This window comes from Solanum lycopersicum, chromosome 2, assembly GCF_036512215.1.
Source record: "Solanum lycopersicum chromosome 2, SLM_r2.1".
In the NCBI taxonomy this organism is placed as follows: Eukaryota; Viridiplantae; Streptophyta; class Magnoliopsida; order Solanales; family Solanaceae; genus Solanum; species Solanum lycopersicum.
Window position 1 is genome coordinate 50,680,628 of NC_090801.1, and position 21,238 is coordinate 50,701,865.

The window sequence follows — 21,238 nt, forward strand, 5'->3', positions numbered from 1 at the left end:
ATTTAAACGCTTTAAAATTAATTTAAAACTGATATTTCTATTTGAAGTTAGTGTTGTTTACATTGATATATTTGGACAATTTTCACATATAGCAAATATAAAATTTATATTTGTATATTATAGAAAAATTTGCATAATTGCGCTCCGTAGTAAATTTATATACGTATAATTCGCTATACATATACAATTGAAGTGAATTGTATAAAACGAGAAAGAGATAAATTATATACAATTTGAATTGTACAAAACGAGAAAAACATAATTGAATTGTATAAAACGAGAAAGAGATAAATTATATACAATTTAAATTTGTATAAAACGAAAAAGGCAAAAGAGATTTGGGTAGGAAAATATTTGTATTGTATAATTATAATTGTAAAGGACGAAAATATATGTATTTGCATGCATATATATAATTTTCGTTCGCTTTATACAATTAGAAACACAATTTTTACATTTCTATTGTATAAAACGAGAGAGGCGAGCGACGGAAATAAACCGAGAGAGGGAGAGTGGCGAGCGAGAATATGAGGGAGAGAGGGACTGATACAAATATATCAAAGAGTAACTACTATATTTATTTTATATTATTAATTTGTCATTCTATACAATTATCTCTATTTTAAATGAATTTTAGCTTTTAAGTTGTATTTTTGTTTTGAAAGTGTTATGAATATTCTTAAAACTCTTTAAAAAGTTTTATATGAGGTGTTATTAATTTTGCTTTTTGATTTTTAATCTATAATTTATTTTAAAAAGTCAATCAAGATAATCGTGTAACTTGACAATATTCAATTTCAAATGAGATATAACTGAATCACCTCATATTTTTTATTTATTTCAATATGGTGTAGTTTGAAATGTGAATTATGAAAAGTCTAACTATGGTTTGATTTTGATTTGTTAAAATTTAAGTTAGTGATTTATGTGCTTCAACAATTAAGATTATATCAAAACTCATTAATTTATCATGATATGTAAAGTATGCCATAAAAAAGTATCATATATAGGCACATTGTTTTCATAAGTTTGATAAATATTGAATGTGGATGAAAGAATAGAAAAAATTTCAAATATACATAGCTATTGAAAGGCGTCATTTACTGTTATTTAAAGTTGTCTGCATATTTTACTTAAATACTTCAATTAAGATTTGTATCTATTGAACACCTCATTCGTTAAAAAATTATTTTTATTATATACAAAATGCTGACATGACTAAAGATGTGTGTTCCACCCTCCTTAAACGCGTTAAACAGTTGATTTTTTATTTATTATTTATTTTCCAACTTATAGTGCTAATATTTTTTAAAATTAACAAAAGGAAATGAAAAAGAAAGAAGAAAAGTCGTCCTCACCCACACCCCTTCCACCTCTCTCTTTCTTTCTCTTACTCTCTCCAACTCTTTTTGATTTTTTTCGTTCTTTCATTTTTTTAGTTATTATATATATCTAAGTTTCATGTTTTTCGGCATAATTTCATTTTCCCGATGAAGATAACATTTTTTTTCCGGCAAAAGTTTCTCATATAATTGAAATAAATGATTAGTAAAGGAAAGAAAATCAATGAAATGAGTGAAAACTTTTGATGTTATTCGATTAAAAGGGGAATTAATTTTTAGCTTGGGTGCGCAACCATGTCATATTATTCGGGGCGAAGAGGCAAGGCTTACTCACTACGATCACGATACCAGCGGGGAAACTGATAGTACGTGATTTAACGAAGAGGACTGGTGGCGTGGGTGTGTATGTGGCTTTTTTCAGAATAGACGTTTTTAACTTCTTGTAGTTAGTTTTTTTTAAAAATAATTCAAATAGACTAAAAATGTTATTTTTTAGAATTTCATTTTTAAAATACATTTTTAGATTTAAATTACATATGGCATCATTTAATTTATCAATTTGTCATGTCACTGTCATGTCACAACAAGTGTACTACACATATCTCATATTTTAAGCTAATTGTTAAAAAAAGTGGCAAATATGTATCAATTATAAGGTGTATATATGTATTCAATAGGTACAAGCTTTCGTTGAAGTATTTAAATGTAATGACCTTTCATGTCATTTTTTCCCCTTAATGCCTCCTTTCTGTCGTTTAGAACATTTCTATAGCAACCCCAAGTTATCTATGACGTGTTGGCACTGACAGTTCGGTCACCTGGTTATTCGTTCGGATTTTGTGTAGCTTTCCGTGTTTAGAGGCCTTGAAACTCGAAAAGTGACTTTTAGCCAGTTTGTCAGTTAAATGACCTCAAAATGGAATTATTAGATTTCCATCAGCTTCGGAATGGACAAATTAGGCTAGTAGCATAATCGGCACATGTACCGAGGCCTTCGGTGCGCGTTTGGACCATTGGGCGTTTTAGCCTTTGAAATTTGGCCTAAGGTTGACTTTAGTCTATATTGTTGGAAAACGCGCTCTAATAAAAATTCCGTCAGCACATTTAGCCCTGAAATATCGAGTTTGGTCTAGAATGACCTTTTCTTCGACTCCTGAGACCTCCGGACTCATTATGAGCTCCTCCGTGGATTTTGGTTTGAAATGACCTTTGAAAGTCGGATCCAGTTTTATCGAGATGACCTCGTATGAAAATTTTGACTGTATCATTGGGTCCTGAATATCAATTTTGGTATGTTTTCGTATCTAATTTGTATGCACGGGGTTCCGAACGAGTTTGGAGCGCCCCATCGATGTTTTTAAGTTTCCGAAAAATGCTGAAAATCTGGTGCATTTATGCAGAAAGTTCAACACTTGTTCTAAAAAATTTTAAAAGGGCTTAAGTTTCTTAATTCATGTCCAAATTCAGTGATTCAAAGGTTCATCTTGTGGGGTTCTTGTTTAAGGTAAAATTCGTAAAATACATGTTGTCACGGCCCCCTTTTTGTGAGCTTTATTGTGAATTTTTTTTGACTTGTTTTCTCAGCCATTTTAGGTCCGATTTCAGTGATTCTTGAGGCTATCTTGAGTGGTTTTTCAAGGAGAACGTGTTGGCGTGGTTGGAGTTCGTATTTGAAGTTTTGTTGAAGGTAAAAATTGTGTTTTAGCTGCTGTCGTAGCTCATTTTTGAGCTCAACTTTTGGAAAATTTTAGAAGATGATTTCTTGGCTATTTTAAGTCTGAATCTAGTGATTCACGAGTCCAAATTGTGGGGGTTTCTGTGAAAATCTTTGTGGTGTCATTGGTTTCAGTAGTTGAATCCTCGTTTTTGATAAATTTTTGTAAATATTGTTGTCATTGTTGTTTTCTTAAGCGTAATATTGGGTTTTTGACTGCATGTTCATGTCGGGATTGTTTCAAGCTTCGAATTGTGTTACAATTTGAAACACAAGTTCAGAGAGATGTTTAGGACATATATGTAGAGTTGATTCTGAAATTTTCATCGCGGATCCCATTTTCTTCATTTTGAGCCCGAAATTGGCCCGACATTGTTTATCGTAATAACGTTGTGACTGTATTTTTGATAGTGTAGCAGCGCTTTGAGGCCATTTGGAAAGGAAAAGCTCTGGAGAAATGTTTTTGGAACGTGCGTGATCGGTCTACGGTTAGGCTACAGCTTCCCTCTCTTAGATTGAGCTCGAGTATGTGAATGCATGTTGATTAGTTGGGATTTGGGTTAGGTAGCTATTGAATCACGCATAGTTGTTTAGAAATTATGTTTTCGGCCTATTTCAGGAATTATCGGGTAACTCTGAGCATGTTTTGTGTTATTAATTGACCCTCTTTTTTATGTGGAGTACTTGTATGCTTAATTATTGTTTATTTGAAGCATGTTGGGCCTTAGTTTAGGTTTGACTAGAGCTTGTCTTATAAATGCATGACTCAGAATTGATAGGACTTAGTTTTCCCCTGACATCGCTCGGCCGACTTAGATCCATATAGACTAGTGTAGCAGACTTGAGTCTGATAGTTTGACCCTTAGTTAGGCGATACGCTTGCTCCCAAAATAGTTATCCTTGCTTTTTTTATGCTACGACTTCATGTGTTACGTCGGCGAATCTAAGTTCTACTCCACATTTTATGTTGGTTTTTGATTCGATTCCAAGGACTTACATTAATTGGTTGCGTGTGGATGGCATTCCATGGATATTTATGATTATGGATCAATAGAGACTCTCTCATCCGCTATATTGGCACCTTTGTCGGGCATCCAGATTCGAGGTTCGGCCTCGACCTCATTGATATTCTCGAAAAACATCCAGATTCAAGGTCCGGCCTTGACCTCATTGATAATTTTTGAGGATCATCTGGTTCAAGATTCGACCTCTATTACCCACATACTTATGTAGAGCATCTTGTTCAAGGTCCGACCTCGACCACCCGCATACTTATGTAAAGCATCCAGATACTTGATACTTGTGATTGAATTCTTGTGTACCTTTGGTGAGCATCCAATTCGTGGTACAGCCTCCGTATCGTCAGATTCTAGTAATTGGGGTTAAGGTTCTTGTTCGATGTTCTGTGGTCTTGAGTTCTCACCCTTTAGTTATAGTTATTATGCGCACTCGTCTCACTTATGGGGACCCATGCGGATTTTTATTTAAACTTGTGCACGAGTGTACCTTCTCAACTTATGGGAGTCCAGTTAGGTATAGATAGCTTATATATCACTTTAGTTAGTTCTTCCTACAATCATGTGCATTCCGTTGTTACTTAGACTTCCGTTCCTGACCTCTGGTTGTGCTATTTCTTCTTTTCATATTTTTTTTACTTTCAAGTTCAATGAGCCCGTGATGCCTACTGGGTACCTGTTGTTTAGCACTCATGCTATGCTCTGTATTTATTTTTGTGATGCATGTTCGAGTACTAGTAGCCAGTGTTGATCGAGTTTGGAGCATTCTGATTCAAAGGCGGGGGTGAGCATACTCATTTTGTAATATTTTAGTCTCCATATGTATATATATTAGACTTGTCTTTTGCCTTTCGAGACAGTCTACCTTTTGTGATCCACTTTTGGGACTCATACTTGTTTTGTTGGTAGCTCTATACATTGACTTTCAGGTTCTGGGAAGGATCTTTCTTTGTATATATGTTTTGGTTTGCTTTCACCTATTTTTATTTTTATCTTAAATTTTGCCTACTTTTTTTAGTTTCTACCCTCAGACCCATTACTTGATGTTCCAGTTACGAGTTGACTTACCTACTGATGGGTTATAGTAGGTGTCATCATGACTTAAAAAATCGAATCGTGACATTAAACGAAATATGCGGATAACTTTAAGGGATCGTGGATGACTTAAGCCCTTTTAAAAATACTAGAATTAATCTGAAGAGGGACAAAAATAACCCAAATTTTTTCAAGTAGTTGGAACGATTTGTGTATATCACAGTGAACGAGTGATATTTGTATAAATCCTTAAATTTCTCTTCTATCTGAATTTGAGTGGCCATTGAAAGTCTTCTTTCATGGTTGCAATGGATGTAGGGATCAACAAATAAAATAGAAAAAATATATTCAAATGATTGAGTCTATCCACCATCTTATATAAAAAGTTGTGGGATTTATGAAACTATCAAGAGTTCAATTTATAGAGACCAGATTAATGGATCAAAACTTAATTTTTGGGTTGGTAGAAAGGTGGTGTTGTGAGACTAACATTTTTGTCTTTTCGTAGGGTTAAGCTACTATTACTCTTGAAGATATGATGATTTCGAGAGGCATCTCTGTTTTGAGTATCTGTTTTGTACCCCTTCAATTTCCTGAATTGGTGGAGATTGAAGAATATCTTAAAAATGCGCGAAGAAAGCTTATCGGATAGAAAACTAATAATCAAAGTAGATGGTTTAATGTTTCCGTGAACAGTGATAGGAAATTTGTGTATGAAGTTTTTGTTTCTCTTTGGTTATCAAGATTTGTGCTTTCAGGCAAAATAGGTACTCTTATTTTCTCAATAGTTGTTAATCTTCCAAGAGGTATGCAACTAGTGTTAGTCGCATCTCTCTTGCCAAATTAATAGTTATTGAGAAAATATGAACACCTATTTTATCCAGAAAAAACAAATCTTGATAATCAATCATCGACGTTAATTATTAATCTTCAATCTGGTAAGATTCATTTGCACATTTTCAAGATTTTCTTCAATCAATTTGGAGGTTTGATGGGTGGAGGGATAGAGTCACTGAAAACAAAAATCCCTTCCAATATATCATATTTTCAAGAATAACAGCAGTTTCACCCCATTGTAACATAAAAATGTTAGTCTCACAACACCACCTTTTTACTAACCCAAAAATCAAATGTTGATTTGTGTGGACTCTAAAAATTAAACTTTTGATAGCTTCATAAATTCATGCAACTTTTCATATAGGGTAATAAATACACTAAATTGTTTGAACCTATTCTTTACAATTTATTAGTTGATCCCTCCACCCATTGAAATCATGAAAGAAGACTTTCAATGGCCACTCAAAACGAAAAGAAATTGAAGGACCTTCTACATGACCTTCTACATACTAATTATTTATTACACTAGTTATTAAATTATAGACTCAAATGATTGATTTAAAGAATGAAAAGACTCAACAAGTTCATATAATATTACTCATTCACTGTGATATGCACAAATCATGCTAAGTACTTGAAAATTTTTAAGTTAATCTTTGTTCCTCTCTAGGTAATCTTTAGTAACCAAATCTTCGAATGATAACGAAGCAATAGGTACAAATCTCAACTTTTCCTTTCTCATTGTGGATTCTTCAAAAGTTGGGGTATTTAAGGTTAAATGTTTATGGGCTTCAATAGTAAGGATATTTACAATGAAAAAATAGAATTTTTTTTCACAAATAGTTATTATAATAAATTTAATTAAGCTCCTTAGTTATAGTTTGCATATTTATGATTCACACCTTATTTGTATAATTCATGAGTACATTTGTATAACCAATTTATGAGAACGTGCGTTTAACGTTTGACCTTTATTATAATTAAATTTCTAATATACTAAAAAGTTGAGTTATAAAATAGGATATGTTGAAATTAACAATAGTAGTTTTACCATTTATTTTTTATTCACTAAATAATAAAAAAATATACTATGAAGAAGAACATTAAATAGATGACATACTTAAGCATTTTTTGTTATCATTTTTTTGTAGTTTCACTCTCTTTTCTTCTCGTGTTGAAATTTGAATTGTACAATTTACTTCGTATGATAACATCAATTTTTGTAAATTGATTCTTGTGAAGCTTATGGATTCTGGCAAGAATCCATACCCAAAGCTCAGCTGGAGCTCAAGAACACGTATGGGAAATGCAGAGCAATTGGAAGAGAAAAACTTACTTCATTAAGCCTCAATGTCACACAATACATCACTTATATACAACCTACTCACTAACAACTTGTAACTAACTTGTAACTAATTCTTTCTAACTATAATCTAATATGTAAACTTTACCATAATATACTATACACTTCAATATATCTTTAATGTACATCAATACAATTGTTTAACTCTTTTACAATTCTTAAAAAGCAAATTAAAATTTTAATTCTGAAAGTATTTTTTACATAATTGTTGAGAATGACTCTTTCATTTTCAACTTTATATTTTGAACATAATGGACAATTACTATTCAAATGCAGATCTAGTTTTTTTTTTTTTTAATCTAACACTTATTGAATCATTAATGTGTATGTTAATGATATATAATATTTTATTTATCATTTGATTCAGTGTAGAGGTAAAATGTAATTTAATTATACAGTTTCGAGTTTTCACTTTTAGTAAGTAATTATAATTATAATATATATAAAGGATTAAATCATTTGATATTAAAAAATTATAGGTATGAGTATTAATTAACATTCAATAATCAATTAAAAGAATATATCACATTTTTATAAATAATATCGGTAAGGCAAAAGTAGACATTTTAATTTGGACAATTATTACTTAACTACTTATGGGTCCAACCAATAATCTGAAGTCCGGAGTTTGATAATTTTTCACCCATAATTAAAATTTTACATCAACGATAAATAGTTTCTCATCACAACAAATAAACGTTTGAATAATTAATATAAATTAAGCAACACAAATATTTCAAAATGACTTATTCTAGGTATATAATATATGGGGTCAATTTGAAAAATGAATATTTCTAACACATGAATAATAAATTAATAAGGTCAATAGATTATAAACAAAAAGTTAAATAAAAATATAGCCTTAAAATCACATACTATGATCCATCATTTATCTAGCAATTCAGTGGCCCATTTTATTTTAGGGTTAAATTCTCATTTAGTTATTTCTCTTTCTACTCATAAATAATAAACTAAAAAATATCGAGAGCCAAATAAGCATATCAAATTGACTAATTAATCTTTCACCAATTATTAGTAGAACATGAATTGTATATCACTAATTTCTTCACTTAGGACACAAGATATTTTAATAGAAAAACAAAATCATAAGAAGGTATATCAAAATATAAAAAAGGACATATAAAATATTTAGGCTGGATAAAAAGGAGTGAATAAAAATAAAAGAAAATTAATGTGAATTTGATTCATGTATCGATTTGAATGAGTTACTTATTAAATTATTCAATACAAATCTTTCTTTTAAATTTTAATGGAAAAATGTTGATTGATGCTAAATCTCTTGGTTTTCTTGTGCAATATTGCATTAACACGAAAAACGACTTTTATTACATTAACGCGAAAAACGACCTTTCATTATAGTAATTACTATTTTGAGTCCCACGTTTTTTATTAAAAAATTGATATATATAATACAGAAGACAACTTTTTGAAAGGATACGTAATTCAATATTTATTATATTTTAGGAGCAACTTTTTACTATATATATATATATATATACTATTTAATTATATTTTATAATCTTTATTTTAATTCTTTTAATATAACGGTAAAATAGTAATGCAATTTTGACTTTTGAATCTTCCTACTTATAATACTCTCTCTATATATATATGAGATGAGTATTGCATCATCCTATGTACAATATTATTCTCTCCATTCAAATTTACTCATCACTTATTCCTAAAAATACTTTTGAAATTTACAATCTAAAATATTTATGTGATTATAACTAATTTTATCCGGACAAAATGAAATATTGAAGTTAAATTATTTAGATACACTAATAACAGAAAACTGTTGATTGTATTTTTTTTTAATTTTTATTTTAACAAACAGGAGTTGTGTCTGTGTCTGTGAGAGCAGAATGAAACCTTTTAAAGCAGACTTATGATAAAAGTTAAGAATAAATTATTTAAAAAAAACAACAAGATTTTGGTACTTAAAATGGAGATGAATAGAAATAGAAATATGGTAAACATAAAGATTTTCAACATTTTTGTAGGAATAAATTGTATGTGAACTGCTGTACATATTGAAACAAAAAAGGTATAATTGTATTCTGATCCTATAATCTTTGTTATTCAAATCAAGATATGAGTAATGAATGTACATCATAAACATTAATTTTTGTAATCCCAAATCTTTGTTATCATCAGTTCCAGCCAAGAATATGTTTTGAAAAAATATCTCAAGCTTTAGGTACATTCTTTTTTACTCTTGCTTCGCGAGTTGAGTCGTTGCTTGAGGAGGAGTAAGAATGGTTGATTCATTACTCACTTGGACTGCTGCTGAATTCTTGTGTTGGCATAATCATTTTCCTGAACTTCATCATGTCAGCATTATACATACCAGTATCATAGCTCTGAGTGGGTGCCCCCGCGAAGCTAGCAACCTTGCTTGGTTTTGGATTATCGTTCAAGTCCTCCAACGATGAATTGCCTTCCAATGCACGTACAATCTGTTCATCATACATAAGTGAAACTAGTCATTTTGTCCAATAGGAGATGAACCTGAATTCTAGAGTCCATATAAGTAAACCACCAAAATATGCTGCAACATATTTGTTAATTATCTTGTGGAGAGGGTAATCATACCTGACTCATTTTGGGACGTCTTTTAGCAGAATGGCGAATGCTAGATGCAGCACAACCTATCATGCGATGTAGCTCATCTGTATCATAGTTCCCTTCAAGACGTGCGTCTACCAATCCATCATATTTTTCCTCTTCAAGTGCTCTTGTAAGAAGGGGCCTAGCCTGTATACATTCATATATTAGATCAATACCTGAATTAAAAGTTGAAAGTCTAAGCACGTCTTGGCGCTATCAAATGTGAAGTGAGGATCTAGAACAAACCCAATCCACTAAACTGTCCTCCATCATATTGCTAGGATCAACTGGTTTTTTCGCGGTTATGAGTTCCAACAGCATGACTCCATATGAAAACACATCGGACTTCTCTGTTAGTTTGCCACTTGATGCATATTCAGGAGCTAAGTACCTGCAAGTAACTTTCTTGCTTAGATACATCTGAAGTATGTTAAAATGCATAATTGGTTCTGATTGTTGATACAAGTTTTATACGATTAAGTAGTTATGCTTGACTCACCCGAATGTTCCCATAACACGAGTTGATACATGAGTGTTGTTATCCGAAGTAAGCTTAGCCAATCCAAAATCTGCCACCTAATGAACCAAATTTTTTCCTTTAATAAACCTTTCTTAAACAAAAACGCGAGGTTTTAACATAAAACTTAAATGTGGTTGATCATTAAATTACCAAGGCTTCATAATTGAGGTCAAGTAGAATATTTGCAGCCTTGATGTCGCGGTGGATAATTCTATGTTGGCCTGCATGTATATAGCAAGAAATGAGAGAGGAAGAGAGATAAAGAGAGACAGAGAGAGGTGAAAGTGTAGATTAGAATGTTCATACAATCTTCATGGAGATAAGCAAGTCCTTTAGCTGATCCCAAAGCAATTTTAAGTCTGGTCTCCCAATCCATGACAGGTTGACCTTTTCCTGCAATATTGAATTTGATTTCACCCTTATCAAGACTAGATCGAAATTCGGGAATCAACTAGGAAAAAGAATTCTCTTATTTCATAATAGAGAGTATTGAATAGGCAAAGAATGTACCATGAAGGTGAAACTCCAAGGTTTTGTTGTCAACATATTCATAGACCAACATGCGTTGTCCATTAGCAATGCAATATCCAACGAGGGACACAAGATGACGATGATGAACTCTGCTAATGATCTCAACTTCAGCTTGAAATTCTCGTTCTCCTTGTCCACTTCCTGCTTTCAAACTCTTGATAGCAACCACTCTTCCATCATTCAAAACACCTTTATGCACGTATCCGAAACCACCTTGTCCTAACAGATTGGCCTGAGAAAATCCATCTGTGGCCTTAGCTAGCTCCTCATAAGTGAATTGGCTCTGGGAGAAACCACCAAGTCCCATGTTAGGTGATTGAGAAGGCAATGGCGCTGCTTGGCCTGAATAACCTGATCCAAATTCGCCGCTTGAATTTGCTCCCTGCTGATGTGGAGTAGCTCCAGCCCAACCACTCTGAGTCCCCATTTCACTTTGTGGTACCTTCATTACATGATCCATCGACTGACGTCTATTCCATTGATTGTTGTTATTGTAGTATGGATCACCACCTAATCAAAAAACATATTAATCGAAAGTAATATGATTTATAATTAATAATTTTGTAACATACATACCTTTAGGTCCAGGAGCCATATAGTATCTCTGCTTCTTCTTCCTTCTACTACACCATACACATAGAATGATCAACGCGACTATGACTATGCCTCCGACAGCAATTCCAGCTACTATACCAACAGTACTTGAGGAATCATTGTTTGCAGGCGATGGTTCATTAGATCCTGAGCGCGGAGGAGGAGACAAATGTGCATGAGGAGGTGCAGGCGTGAGAACAGGTGGTGGTGGGGAAAATGACAGAAATGATGGAGGATTTTTAGGACTATTTGGGGTTGATGGATTATTGGACGTTGATGATGGTGGTGGTGATTGTGATGGTGTATTAGACGAAGGATTTGGGGATTGATTATTAGTATTATTATTATTGTTGTTGTTATTATTATTATCATTATTATTATTATTATCGTTATTGTTATCTTTTGATGGTGATGCATCAGAACCAGGAGAGGATGGTGGTGGTGAAGAAGGCGGAGGAGAATCATTTTTTGGAGGTGGTGATGCATTAGAAGACGGAGGAGGAGATTGAGGTGGCGGTGATGATGAAGGTGGAGATTCATTTTTTGGCGATGGAGATGAAGACGAAGAGGAAGGAGAATCATTTTTTGAATCTGAAGATGAAGATGAAGGCGGAGTTCCATTTGAAGAAGGGGTTCCTTTAGAATCAGTATCATTGGAGGAAGCAGTTCCAGGAGATGAATCCATATCTTTGACAAAATGATAAAAAAGATTCCCAATCTATATATCTATCTCCCGTTAACTGCTCTTTCTTCTCAACGATTCTTCAATGTCCCTACAAAACAAAACGATATTTTGCATGTCATATACGAACAAAGAAGAAAGAGTGCAAATAAATAAAAGATGTTTTACCTCAATGAAGAACAAGAAATTGCTGTCAAATGGAACAGAGAGAGAAATGTTAACATGGTAAAATTTTCATCTTAGTGTAGCAGTTTTTCCCCAGCCCCAACCCCCCCCAAAAAACAATACTTGGTGTGTTCCTGAAAAGAAGGGGGCCTCTCTCTCTTGCCAAATCTTTAGAGGGGTTGCCATTTAATACCTCTAATTTCATCAAACATAATTAGTTTGTTATTCTTATTTCCAGAATTATAGTTCCTCATTACCCCACAATTCTCCTCTCCCCATATTACCATGAAAACAAAATAATAAACACACCCCCTCCTCCTCATTTATTTATTATTATAAAACAAATGGTGACTCAAAAGACATTACATTCCAAGGGCTCACTCAATCAGTGATTTTATATCCCCTGAATGTTAAGAAGAGAAGGCTCAAATGCAAGAACAACCGCGGGTTCTTCCCCATGATAATACTGAAGCATTTTCCAGTCTGGGGTTGCAGGATTACAAACATAATAATTCTCCAACCCCTGACCAGCTGCAAGAGCTTAGAATATTGACAAGTTCAGGCAAGAAATCAAGAGTTGGGCTGGGAACTCATAAAATCTCCGAATTTGAATCTCATAAATACAGAACAGGAGCATACAGAATTTCAGTATAATACAGAACAGAACATACCATAATTTACAGTAAACTATAGTTGAAAAATAAACCACAAAAATTAATAAATAAATACTTATGTTGATGGCCAAAGATAATAAAAATGTCACTATCCAAATGAAAGCTACTTAGACGAAATCCATTGTTCACAAAAAACAGAATGTCAACTTAGTTTTATACACCATCTAAGTCATAATGTAAGCAAAGATTCAAAAGAGCTGTAAAATCAGTGATTTTTCACTCATGGACAGAGAGTGAATTAAGGCTTCAACTGAATTGTAGCATTAGCAAGGCTGTTTATGTAGGGCAGGAACCTTTTGGCTGGACCGATAGCGTTTGGACTTGCTATAGACTCGACTTTCTGCTCCCTGATGTGATACAAGTATATGTGTTCGCGAACCTGAATAGCCACAGCATCACTGTTAACACAGGGTAGTACCTTGCACGCACAAGTAAGACCCCTCTCAGGTCCAAGATTGATGCTAACACTGCGCTTCAGGCTCATTTCCATGCCTTGGTAGATATCTATTAAGAAGACATTTTCACATTCATTAAAAGCAGTAACGTAGCTCAGCTCACCATCCATCTGTGTTAAGGATCCATGCCTCCCAACTTGAGCAGGTAAAGATATAATTGCAGGGATCTCTTCTTTCACATCAAAGGCCAATACTTCGTTTGATTTTGTCTCGAAGTAAGCAACCCCCTTCATAAACAAACTCCCACCATCAAGACACGAATTTTCTAGATCAGAACAGTATGCAGAAGAGCAGCTCCAAGTATTTGATTCTGAAGAGTAAATCTCAAATCCGATGATTGGCTGATCAAGCATAGGAAATGCACAGATAACATGATAATATGCCTCAATGTTACGGAGAGAAGGTTCAAATGCAAGAACAACTGCCGGTTCATCACCATGATAGTACCGGGGAGGAGGGAGAGTTTTCCAGTCTTGAGTTGCAGGATTGCAAACATAATACTTCTCTGACCCCTGACAAAGGAGCAACCCGCTGCACGAGCTTAGAATTTTGACAACTTCAGGCAAGAAATCAAGGGCTGGGCTGGGAACTCCAATTGTAGAAGGGTCCAGAGATAAAAACATAGTATTCATATCCCATGCACTCATATTTTGATAAATGTAGCCCGAAAAACTCTGGCAAGAAAAACTTTGTTGGTGGATTAATAAGGGACTAGCGATCCATTTATCCCAATCTTTAGACACGGCCTTAAACTTCATAAGCGACTTAGCAGGAAGGAAAGGGAGTACATGCTCCTTGACCACATCTTTTATCTTCTTATCCCCTTCTCTTATAATGTGTGCAGGAAATTCATCTACCTTCTGATAAGCCTCAGCCTTAAAGTCATATCCTGCAAGCTGCAGTGCAAGAGAGGTAACTTCTCAAAATCAAGAGATGTTGCTCTCATAGACTCTTTCCCTTGTTTCTTTATCTAAAAGATGACGCTATAAAGGAAACAGGGACTAAAGATTGGCTCATCATGAAACACAATGGACATTCAATTAATTGAAGCTTGTATATTGCATGAATTGTTAGTCAAGTGCATTTATCGTCAAAAATAAAAGAATATGGGGAAGCAGGTGGCAATACAAGAGAACTAGGCTACACCACTAATCAACAGAAGAACGTTTCGAACTTATATTCAATATTTTTGCAAAACATGACCCAAAACTAACAAAATGTCCTTTTTGACTTCTGTCTTAAGTCACAAAGGAAATGCATACAGCACAATAATTGTTAAAAAGAGAAGGTCTTAAAACAATAAATATAGAAAACAGTTGCTAACTACTAAAACGATGAATGTTTCATAAAGAACTTAAACATACCCGGTGAATACCGGGCCTCTGAGATGTAGTTGCTGAGGAAGATCCCTTGAAGATATAGGGAGAATTATAGTCAGAGTCATCATTCATGTAGTCTACTCGAGAGAATTCCATTTTTCTGCGTTTTTAGAAAATAGTCACTCCGACAGTCAAATATTGTACATTACCAAATATAAACAAAGAAAACTATTACTATCCAAGACTAATGGTCAACCCCCCTCACAACTAAGAATTTGAAATCGATATCCTGTAATCACACATTGGGATCATGTTACCAAGATTTACAAAAAGCTCTCATACGGCTCACTTGCATAGCAGGAACACTAATTATTGGTGATATAATTTCCTGTCAACATATTATATGTATTTACAGAAAAGAGAAACAGAAAGGAAAAGACAAAAGAGTGAAAGTATTGATAGGGAAAACGACCCATGGAATCACAATCACAGAGCAATGTCTAGTCTTTTTCTCTGCAAAAAAGTTGTAGATAAAAACAGAGAGAACTATCTCAACTAATTTGTTTCATCTTCATCTAACACTTGTACATTATTGTTCATTTCTAATACTCAAAATACTATTCAATTTGATTATTAATATTTAATATATATTTTTCTCCTAAAAATTTTTTCACTCACCAACGAAATATCAAAACCAGAATTCCATCATTCCAACTACCAAATACTTTCAACCTTTTCTGCAACAAAATCCTTGTTCCAACATCTTTTGATTGTTATAAGTTCACTTACACACACCTATAACCCAAAAAAATATATATACACCTATAACAACATTTGATGTTTAAATAATATTTGGCCAGCAAAAAACAAAAAAATAATATTATTATTTTCATTACCAAATGATCAATATAATCATTAAACAAAAAAGGAGTATTGCTGGACATCATGCCCCAGCAGCCTCCTGGCAACGAAACATAATTGCAACATTTACTAATCTCAGCAAAACAATTCTCTAAGCCTACTATATTTTTCATTTCTTAATATTATAATAAGTTTGAAAAGTATATATTTAAATTTCAAATCACTAGTGGATATTTAATTTAAATCTGAGACCTCTGCATTCTTAATCCACTTCATTAATTACATCCTTAAGTACTATCCAATTATTACTAATATCATCATTCTTATGCAAAACTTTATCTTACTACAAATCATACAATAAAATGATAAAACTAAATTATTAGGTATACTAATTTCATGTAGAAAATTAGTGAAACTAAATGAAATAGGATGATTGGCAAATAATTCATGCTATGTTTTGTCAACGCATGCAAATTTGACTGAGACTTTGTAACAAAGAATTGAAATCATCACTATGTGGAGTCTATTCCCACTTGGCTGTAGTTGATAGGAATGTACCAAATTACTTGGGGGTCAAGTTTTGCATGATAGGGAGGGAAAATTTAAAAAGACAAATTTAAAACTTAGTGTACATAAGAATAATGTTGAATAAGGCGTATTAGTAATATTTGTATTAGTTATGCAGATTGTAATTTATATGCACTGTTTGATTTGATTCATAAAAAATAACACGTATTGCACAATTTATAAGAAATAAATATTTATATGCAAAAATACTCTACTCAAATATGATGGAAAGGATATTAAAAATATTTTAAGGGGTAAATATATTTTTAATCACGCTAATGAATGCACTACTCCTTGTATTATAGTTATTCGTGTCTTGATACCAAATAAAGTGTATAACTAAGTGGGTGTTTAAATTAACTTATTTTTGATGACTTTGGCTTTAATACATTTTTTTGTTTTGTTTTGAAAGTGTTCGTATGGCTTCAAAAGTGCTTTTAAGTAATTTTATAAAGCTGAGAGAGTACAAACAAAAAAACAAAAAGTCAAAAGTTAGGTATTACCAATTTATAGAGTAACTTTTATTTTATAATCCTTCTGTCTCGTTTTAGGTAGGGTATTTGACTCAATACAGAATTTAAGAAAGACGAAATTTTTTAAAATTTGTAATTCAAATGAATAATAGAAATTCATATAGTTATAAATTATTTTATTAAGAGTAAAATAGATATTTTATAATTAAAATTAATATAAAAATATAGGATTCTTTTTGGAATTAACTAAAAAAAAACAGTAAATCACATGAATTTGAAATACAGAGTAAGTCATTTTAAAAAATCAATCTAAACATCCCACTAAGAGATATGTTGAAAAATGTACACAAACAAAACATTAATAACACAAAATAATGTATGTATTATTTTTCCTAATGCAACAAAGACATAACACTATCAATTATTAGAAAATATATGATATAAACACCATGTCAAATTAAAAATCACAAAATTCAAATTATTTTTTAAATTACATAACATATTAAAATAAAATAAATAAATTAAAACAAATTTTTTTTTAACACTATGACACATGAATAACACGTCATGTCCTAGCCAACTTGACTCTCGAGTCTTAATATATTAGAAAACCACCAATTTATTCTCGCTGAGTCACACACGCACAATATAAGTAAAACGAAAAAGAAAAAAGTCCGTAAGAAAATGGTGAACATAGAATCTATTAGATACATGAATTATTACATATGTGTTAAATTCCTAGTGTTCATATAATTTCATGCAACAACAGCAACTAAGATCTAATAATTTAGAATTGGTAAAATTTGCATTTAATTTAGTTTTGAATTTATTGAATGGTTCAATCATTTATTTAGCCCATCAAAAAAAAATTGTATCGATTTGTGCTCAAATCAGGGCGAAGCTAGCAAAAAGCCCGAGAAACTTTATCGACGGAAAATTAGTCCGTTTTTACATTATTTAAATTGAGGCTGAACCCTTTGAGCTCTACCTAAATGAAATTTCAATTGCTACTGAGATTCTAGCTTTTTCTGAAGAGGTTTAGTTGAATCATGTAAATAGCATGATTTGCCTAATGAAAGTTCTGATTTTATTACCGAAATTTGAAAAAGTTATCAAATGTATCAAAACAGATGCCATATAATCGGAATACACAAACACAAAACGAAAAAAAATAAAAAAAGAAATCAATAACTCTGGTTGCGAAAAAACAAAATCTCAAAACAGAATCAAAGATGAAATCACAACTAAAAACATGATCGGTACTATAGAAGAAAAAAAAACAAAAAACTCACAGAGATGGCGGAGTTAGCCGTTTTCTGATCAACAAACAAATCAACTCCGGAGAATGAAACTTGAGAAATTGATGATGAAGTTTGAGATTTTTGGTTCAGAGAAACTTTTTTTTTTTTTTTAATTTTTAATTTTTGGGGTTTGAGAGTGATGAGTTCAAAAATGGTGAAGGAGAGTAGGAGACTCATGAAGAAATACAATCTTCGGCAATAATGAGGAAATTCTTGTGTTGTTTTGCGCGGGGGGGGGGGGGGGAGGGGGTAACGTGGCAGATATTTATTGGGTTCACTCCCGTCCTCATTTTTAAGTCAAGTCTCCGTTTGGTTTTTTCCTAAGAATTTTCTACTATTACATTTTATTTTTTTTCTAAATATGAAAAGAAATGGAAATCTCTTAGCTTGAAAAATAGGCACCTTTTTTCCTAAAAAGATTAGAGGGGTTACCAAAAAAATAACTAATTTATATTTATTTACACTAAATACATTAAAGGATATATGATGAATGTACACAAATTTACTACTAGTTTATTAAGATGTTTTTTTTGAAAGTGAAAATTTGAAATTTAAAAATTAGTAATTATTTTGGTAAGATAAAATAGAGTTTTCTTTAATAAAATTAAGTTTTATATTTTTTAAAAATTATAATCAATATTTGAAATTCAAAATCATCTTTTTTCTAAAGCAAATGAAATTTGAAATCATTATCTCAAATTACATATCGAAATGTTAATTTGAAATCGTATGTTCAAATACAAGTTAAATATAATTCATTGATATAATTAAAAGGACAGTCTAGTGCATTAAAACGTTAACTATATATAAAATATTCTGAAAGAACAATATCACCGAAATTTATTACTCTCTGTATAATCTTATTCGACATTTGCTTAAACTTTTAACCTCGTAAATTCTGATAAGTAACTTTATCAATACACCGAAATTCTCCTTCAGTCCATTGATACAACTCTTTATATAGTTTATAGTATACGACAAGTGCATGTATGTTTTCGAACCGATCAATATGACAATGAAAGGAAACAAATTTCTTGTCTATATTTCCTTATTTGGTCAATATAGGCTTATTTAAGAACACGTCTTAATTCAAGTTTAACATTACATACTTTGAAAAAACTTAACAGGAAAATAACACAATAATACTACCTCAACTTTTTGTTCGTCAATATACGCATTAAAATAGAAAAATATGACCATTGAATTGCCCCAAATGTTTTCCTAACAAGGTGTAAGAAAAATATGAGAAACTTCCTATTACTTATGGTTTGATTGATATTTATAAAAGTATACATTTTTTTTATACAAAATAGAGTAAACTTCTTAGTATTATATTTGTATCAATTTGTTATTTTGAATTTTATTATATTTGTATATTTTTAGATTTTATTTTACTCAATTATACAAAAACACGCGAATTATATAAATGTATTCATAAATTATACATATACAATTCACCTCTCTGTTACTCTCTATCCTTTCTCGCTCGTCTCTCTCCCCCCCTCACTCAATCTCGCTGGTCACTCTCCATCCTATAACAAGTAGTTACGAATCGTAATTAGCAAATTATAACTATGAACCGTAATTAATTTTTTTAGTAGGTATATGCGAAATAAAGTTTGATATACCCCTCAATTTTATCATTTAGAACTTCTGTATCTCTCGTTACAAAAATGACTCGCATATACCATACCATTACAAAAGTGGAAAAACTAATTGAAATTATTTTTTAAGGGGAATCTTCGCAAATAATCCCTATAATAAACTCAATTATGCTCCTTAGCTATAGTTTGCATATTTACGGGTTGTAGCTACAATTTATGTTGCATCGTTTGTAATAATTCGTGATTTATATAATTTTGTGGCTGTGCATAATCATAGATGAGTTTGTATAATTCGCATGTATGTTAGTATAATTGATTTTTTTTTTTTGCATAAACTCGAACTAACAAATTTATACAAATACAAACATCTGAACTTTAAACAGTTATACAAATTATATGATACAAAGTTTATATATATCATGTTTTACCAATTTCGAATTATACAATCGTGCGAATTATACAAATTTAAAACTCTAACCCACATAATTATCACTGAAATTGATGCTTGTGGTAATTAACTAAAACTATAGCTATAATGACTAATTAACTAGTATATGTTTTGCTTAACCGTGTAATTTTTTTTCTCTAATTGTTGATGATTAAAAAAATCATGTATTTTTTATCTTTTTCACACACTGTTTTTTTTTTTACGACAAGGGAAACCCGCAGCCGCTACCCTTTTTGGGTGCGCACAGGGTAAAAAACCACACTACTTTTTTTTAATACCTATTCTACATTTTTGACACAATACTTAATTTCTGACTTCTTTGATTATTATTATTTGAGTTTTTATCCTCATTTTATTTTTCTTTTATTATTTAGTGTAAAAATAAGAAAAATAAAAAGAAAAAAGTGTGAATAAAAGCATATTAAAAAGTAATAAAAAGTTACATATAATTTATTAGTTTTATATTTGTAAAAAATATATTTGGGGCAACTATTATACATTCTACAAAAAAAAAATAAGTGAAAAGAATAAATTTAACCATCAAAATACAAAAATATAATCGATTGATGATCAAAAATTGTAAAAAAAGAAAATGTGCGAGAAGGATCAAATATAACTTATATGAATTAATTTATTTTTTAATAATTTAAAATTTATATCTTTTATTTTCTTTGGAAAGAAATGTATTTATAGCGATTTGTTTAACAATATTATTATTTCTATTATATTTAAGAGTGAAGTGGGAGGACGATCAAGGGCGAAAATGTAATTTCACACTAACAAAAAAATCTATTAAGAAAGATAATTAATAATTCTAGAAACATCTTCTACATATGAAGTGAATAAGTTCTAGCACTTTTAAAAGTACTTTTCAAAAGCTACTTTTTTAAAACCCATCCAAACGGACTCTAAATCATGCTAAATTACAAATTTGTGGACAACATAACCATTGTTGAACAAGTTATCTTGCTGCATCAAACACTTGAGACGTAGGCAAAACCTCTTGTTCAACAATGATTCTGTTGTAAAAAAATAAATTAGTTTGTATTGCCTGAGCACTTATTTTGCTTATTAAATTGTCTGGCTTACTACTCTTTTGTCTATC

At 31.6% G+C, this 21,238-nt stretch overlaps 2 protein-coding genes across 3 annotated transcripts; both read right to left on the minus strand.

Annotated features, from left to right (window-relative positions):
- Window positions 1-9,314: 9,314 nt before the first annotated feature.
- LOC101265796 (proline-rich receptor-like protein kinase PERK4) lies at window positions 9,315-12,573 on the minus strand. Its single transcript, XM_019212182.3, has 9 exons — window positions 12,435-12,573; window positions 11,567-12,357; window positions 10,970-11,500; window positions 10,766-10,852; window positions 10,610-10,680; window positions 10,439-10,515; window positions 10,186-10,330; window positions 9,925-10,086; window positions 9,315-9,788 (listed from the first exon to the last, which is right to left on the minus strand). The coding sequence occupies exons 2-9, from the start codon at window positions 12,267-12,269 to the stop codon at window positions 9,600-9,602; spliced, it is 1,965 nt and encodes a 654-aa protein (XP_019067727.1). The 5' UTR covers window positions 12,270-12,357; window positions 12,435-12,573; the 3' UTR covers window positions 9,315-9,599.
- Window positions 12,574-13,124: 551 nt separating this feature from the next.
- Window positions 13,125-18,434, minus strand: LOC101265303 (F-box protein At5g49610). Of its 2 annotated transcripts, XM_004233468.5 has the most exons (3): window positions 18,073-18,434; window positions 14,925-15,039; window positions 13,125-14,456 (listed from the first exon to the last, which is right to left on the minus strand). In XM_004233468.5, exons 2-3 carry the CDS (start codon window positions 15,033-15,035, stop codon window positions 13,344-13,346), a joined length of 1,224 nt encoding a protein of 407 aa, XP_004233516.2. In that variant the 5' UTR covers window positions 15,036-15,039; window positions 18,073-18,434; the 3' UTR covers window positions 13,125-13,343. The 2 variants fall into 2 exon arrangements, with proteins under 2 accessions (XP_004233516.2, XP_069149467.1); XM_069293366.1 differs by lacking the exon at window positions 14,925-15,039 and having other exon boundaries at window positions 18,073-18,427.
- Window positions 18,435-21,238: the final 2,804 nt, after the last annotated feature.

Bases quoted from the DNA above. Each gene is read 5' to 3' on its own strand.
- LOC101265796 (XM_019212182.3), bottom strand. From the start codon at position 12,269: ATGGATTCATCTCCTGGAACTGCTTCCTCCAATGATACTGATTCTAAA. The intron at 10,681-10,765 runs GTATGAACATTC...ATATACATGCAG, and splicing joins TGCTTATCTCCATGAAGATT to GCCAACATAGAATTATCCAC. The intron at 10,087-10,185 runs GTTTGTTCTAGA...GAATGTATACAG, and splicing joins AGGACAGTTTAGTGGATTGG to GCTAGGCCCCTTCTTACAAG.
- LOC101265303 (XM_069293366.1), bottom strand. From the start codon at position 18,258: ATGAGTCTCCTACTCTCCTTCACCATTTTTGAACTCATCACTCTCAAA. The intron at 14,457-18,072 runs GTGAGTTTTTTG...CTTGCACTGCAG, and splicing joins CGGCTAACTCCGCCATCTCT to CTTGCAGGATATGACTTTAA.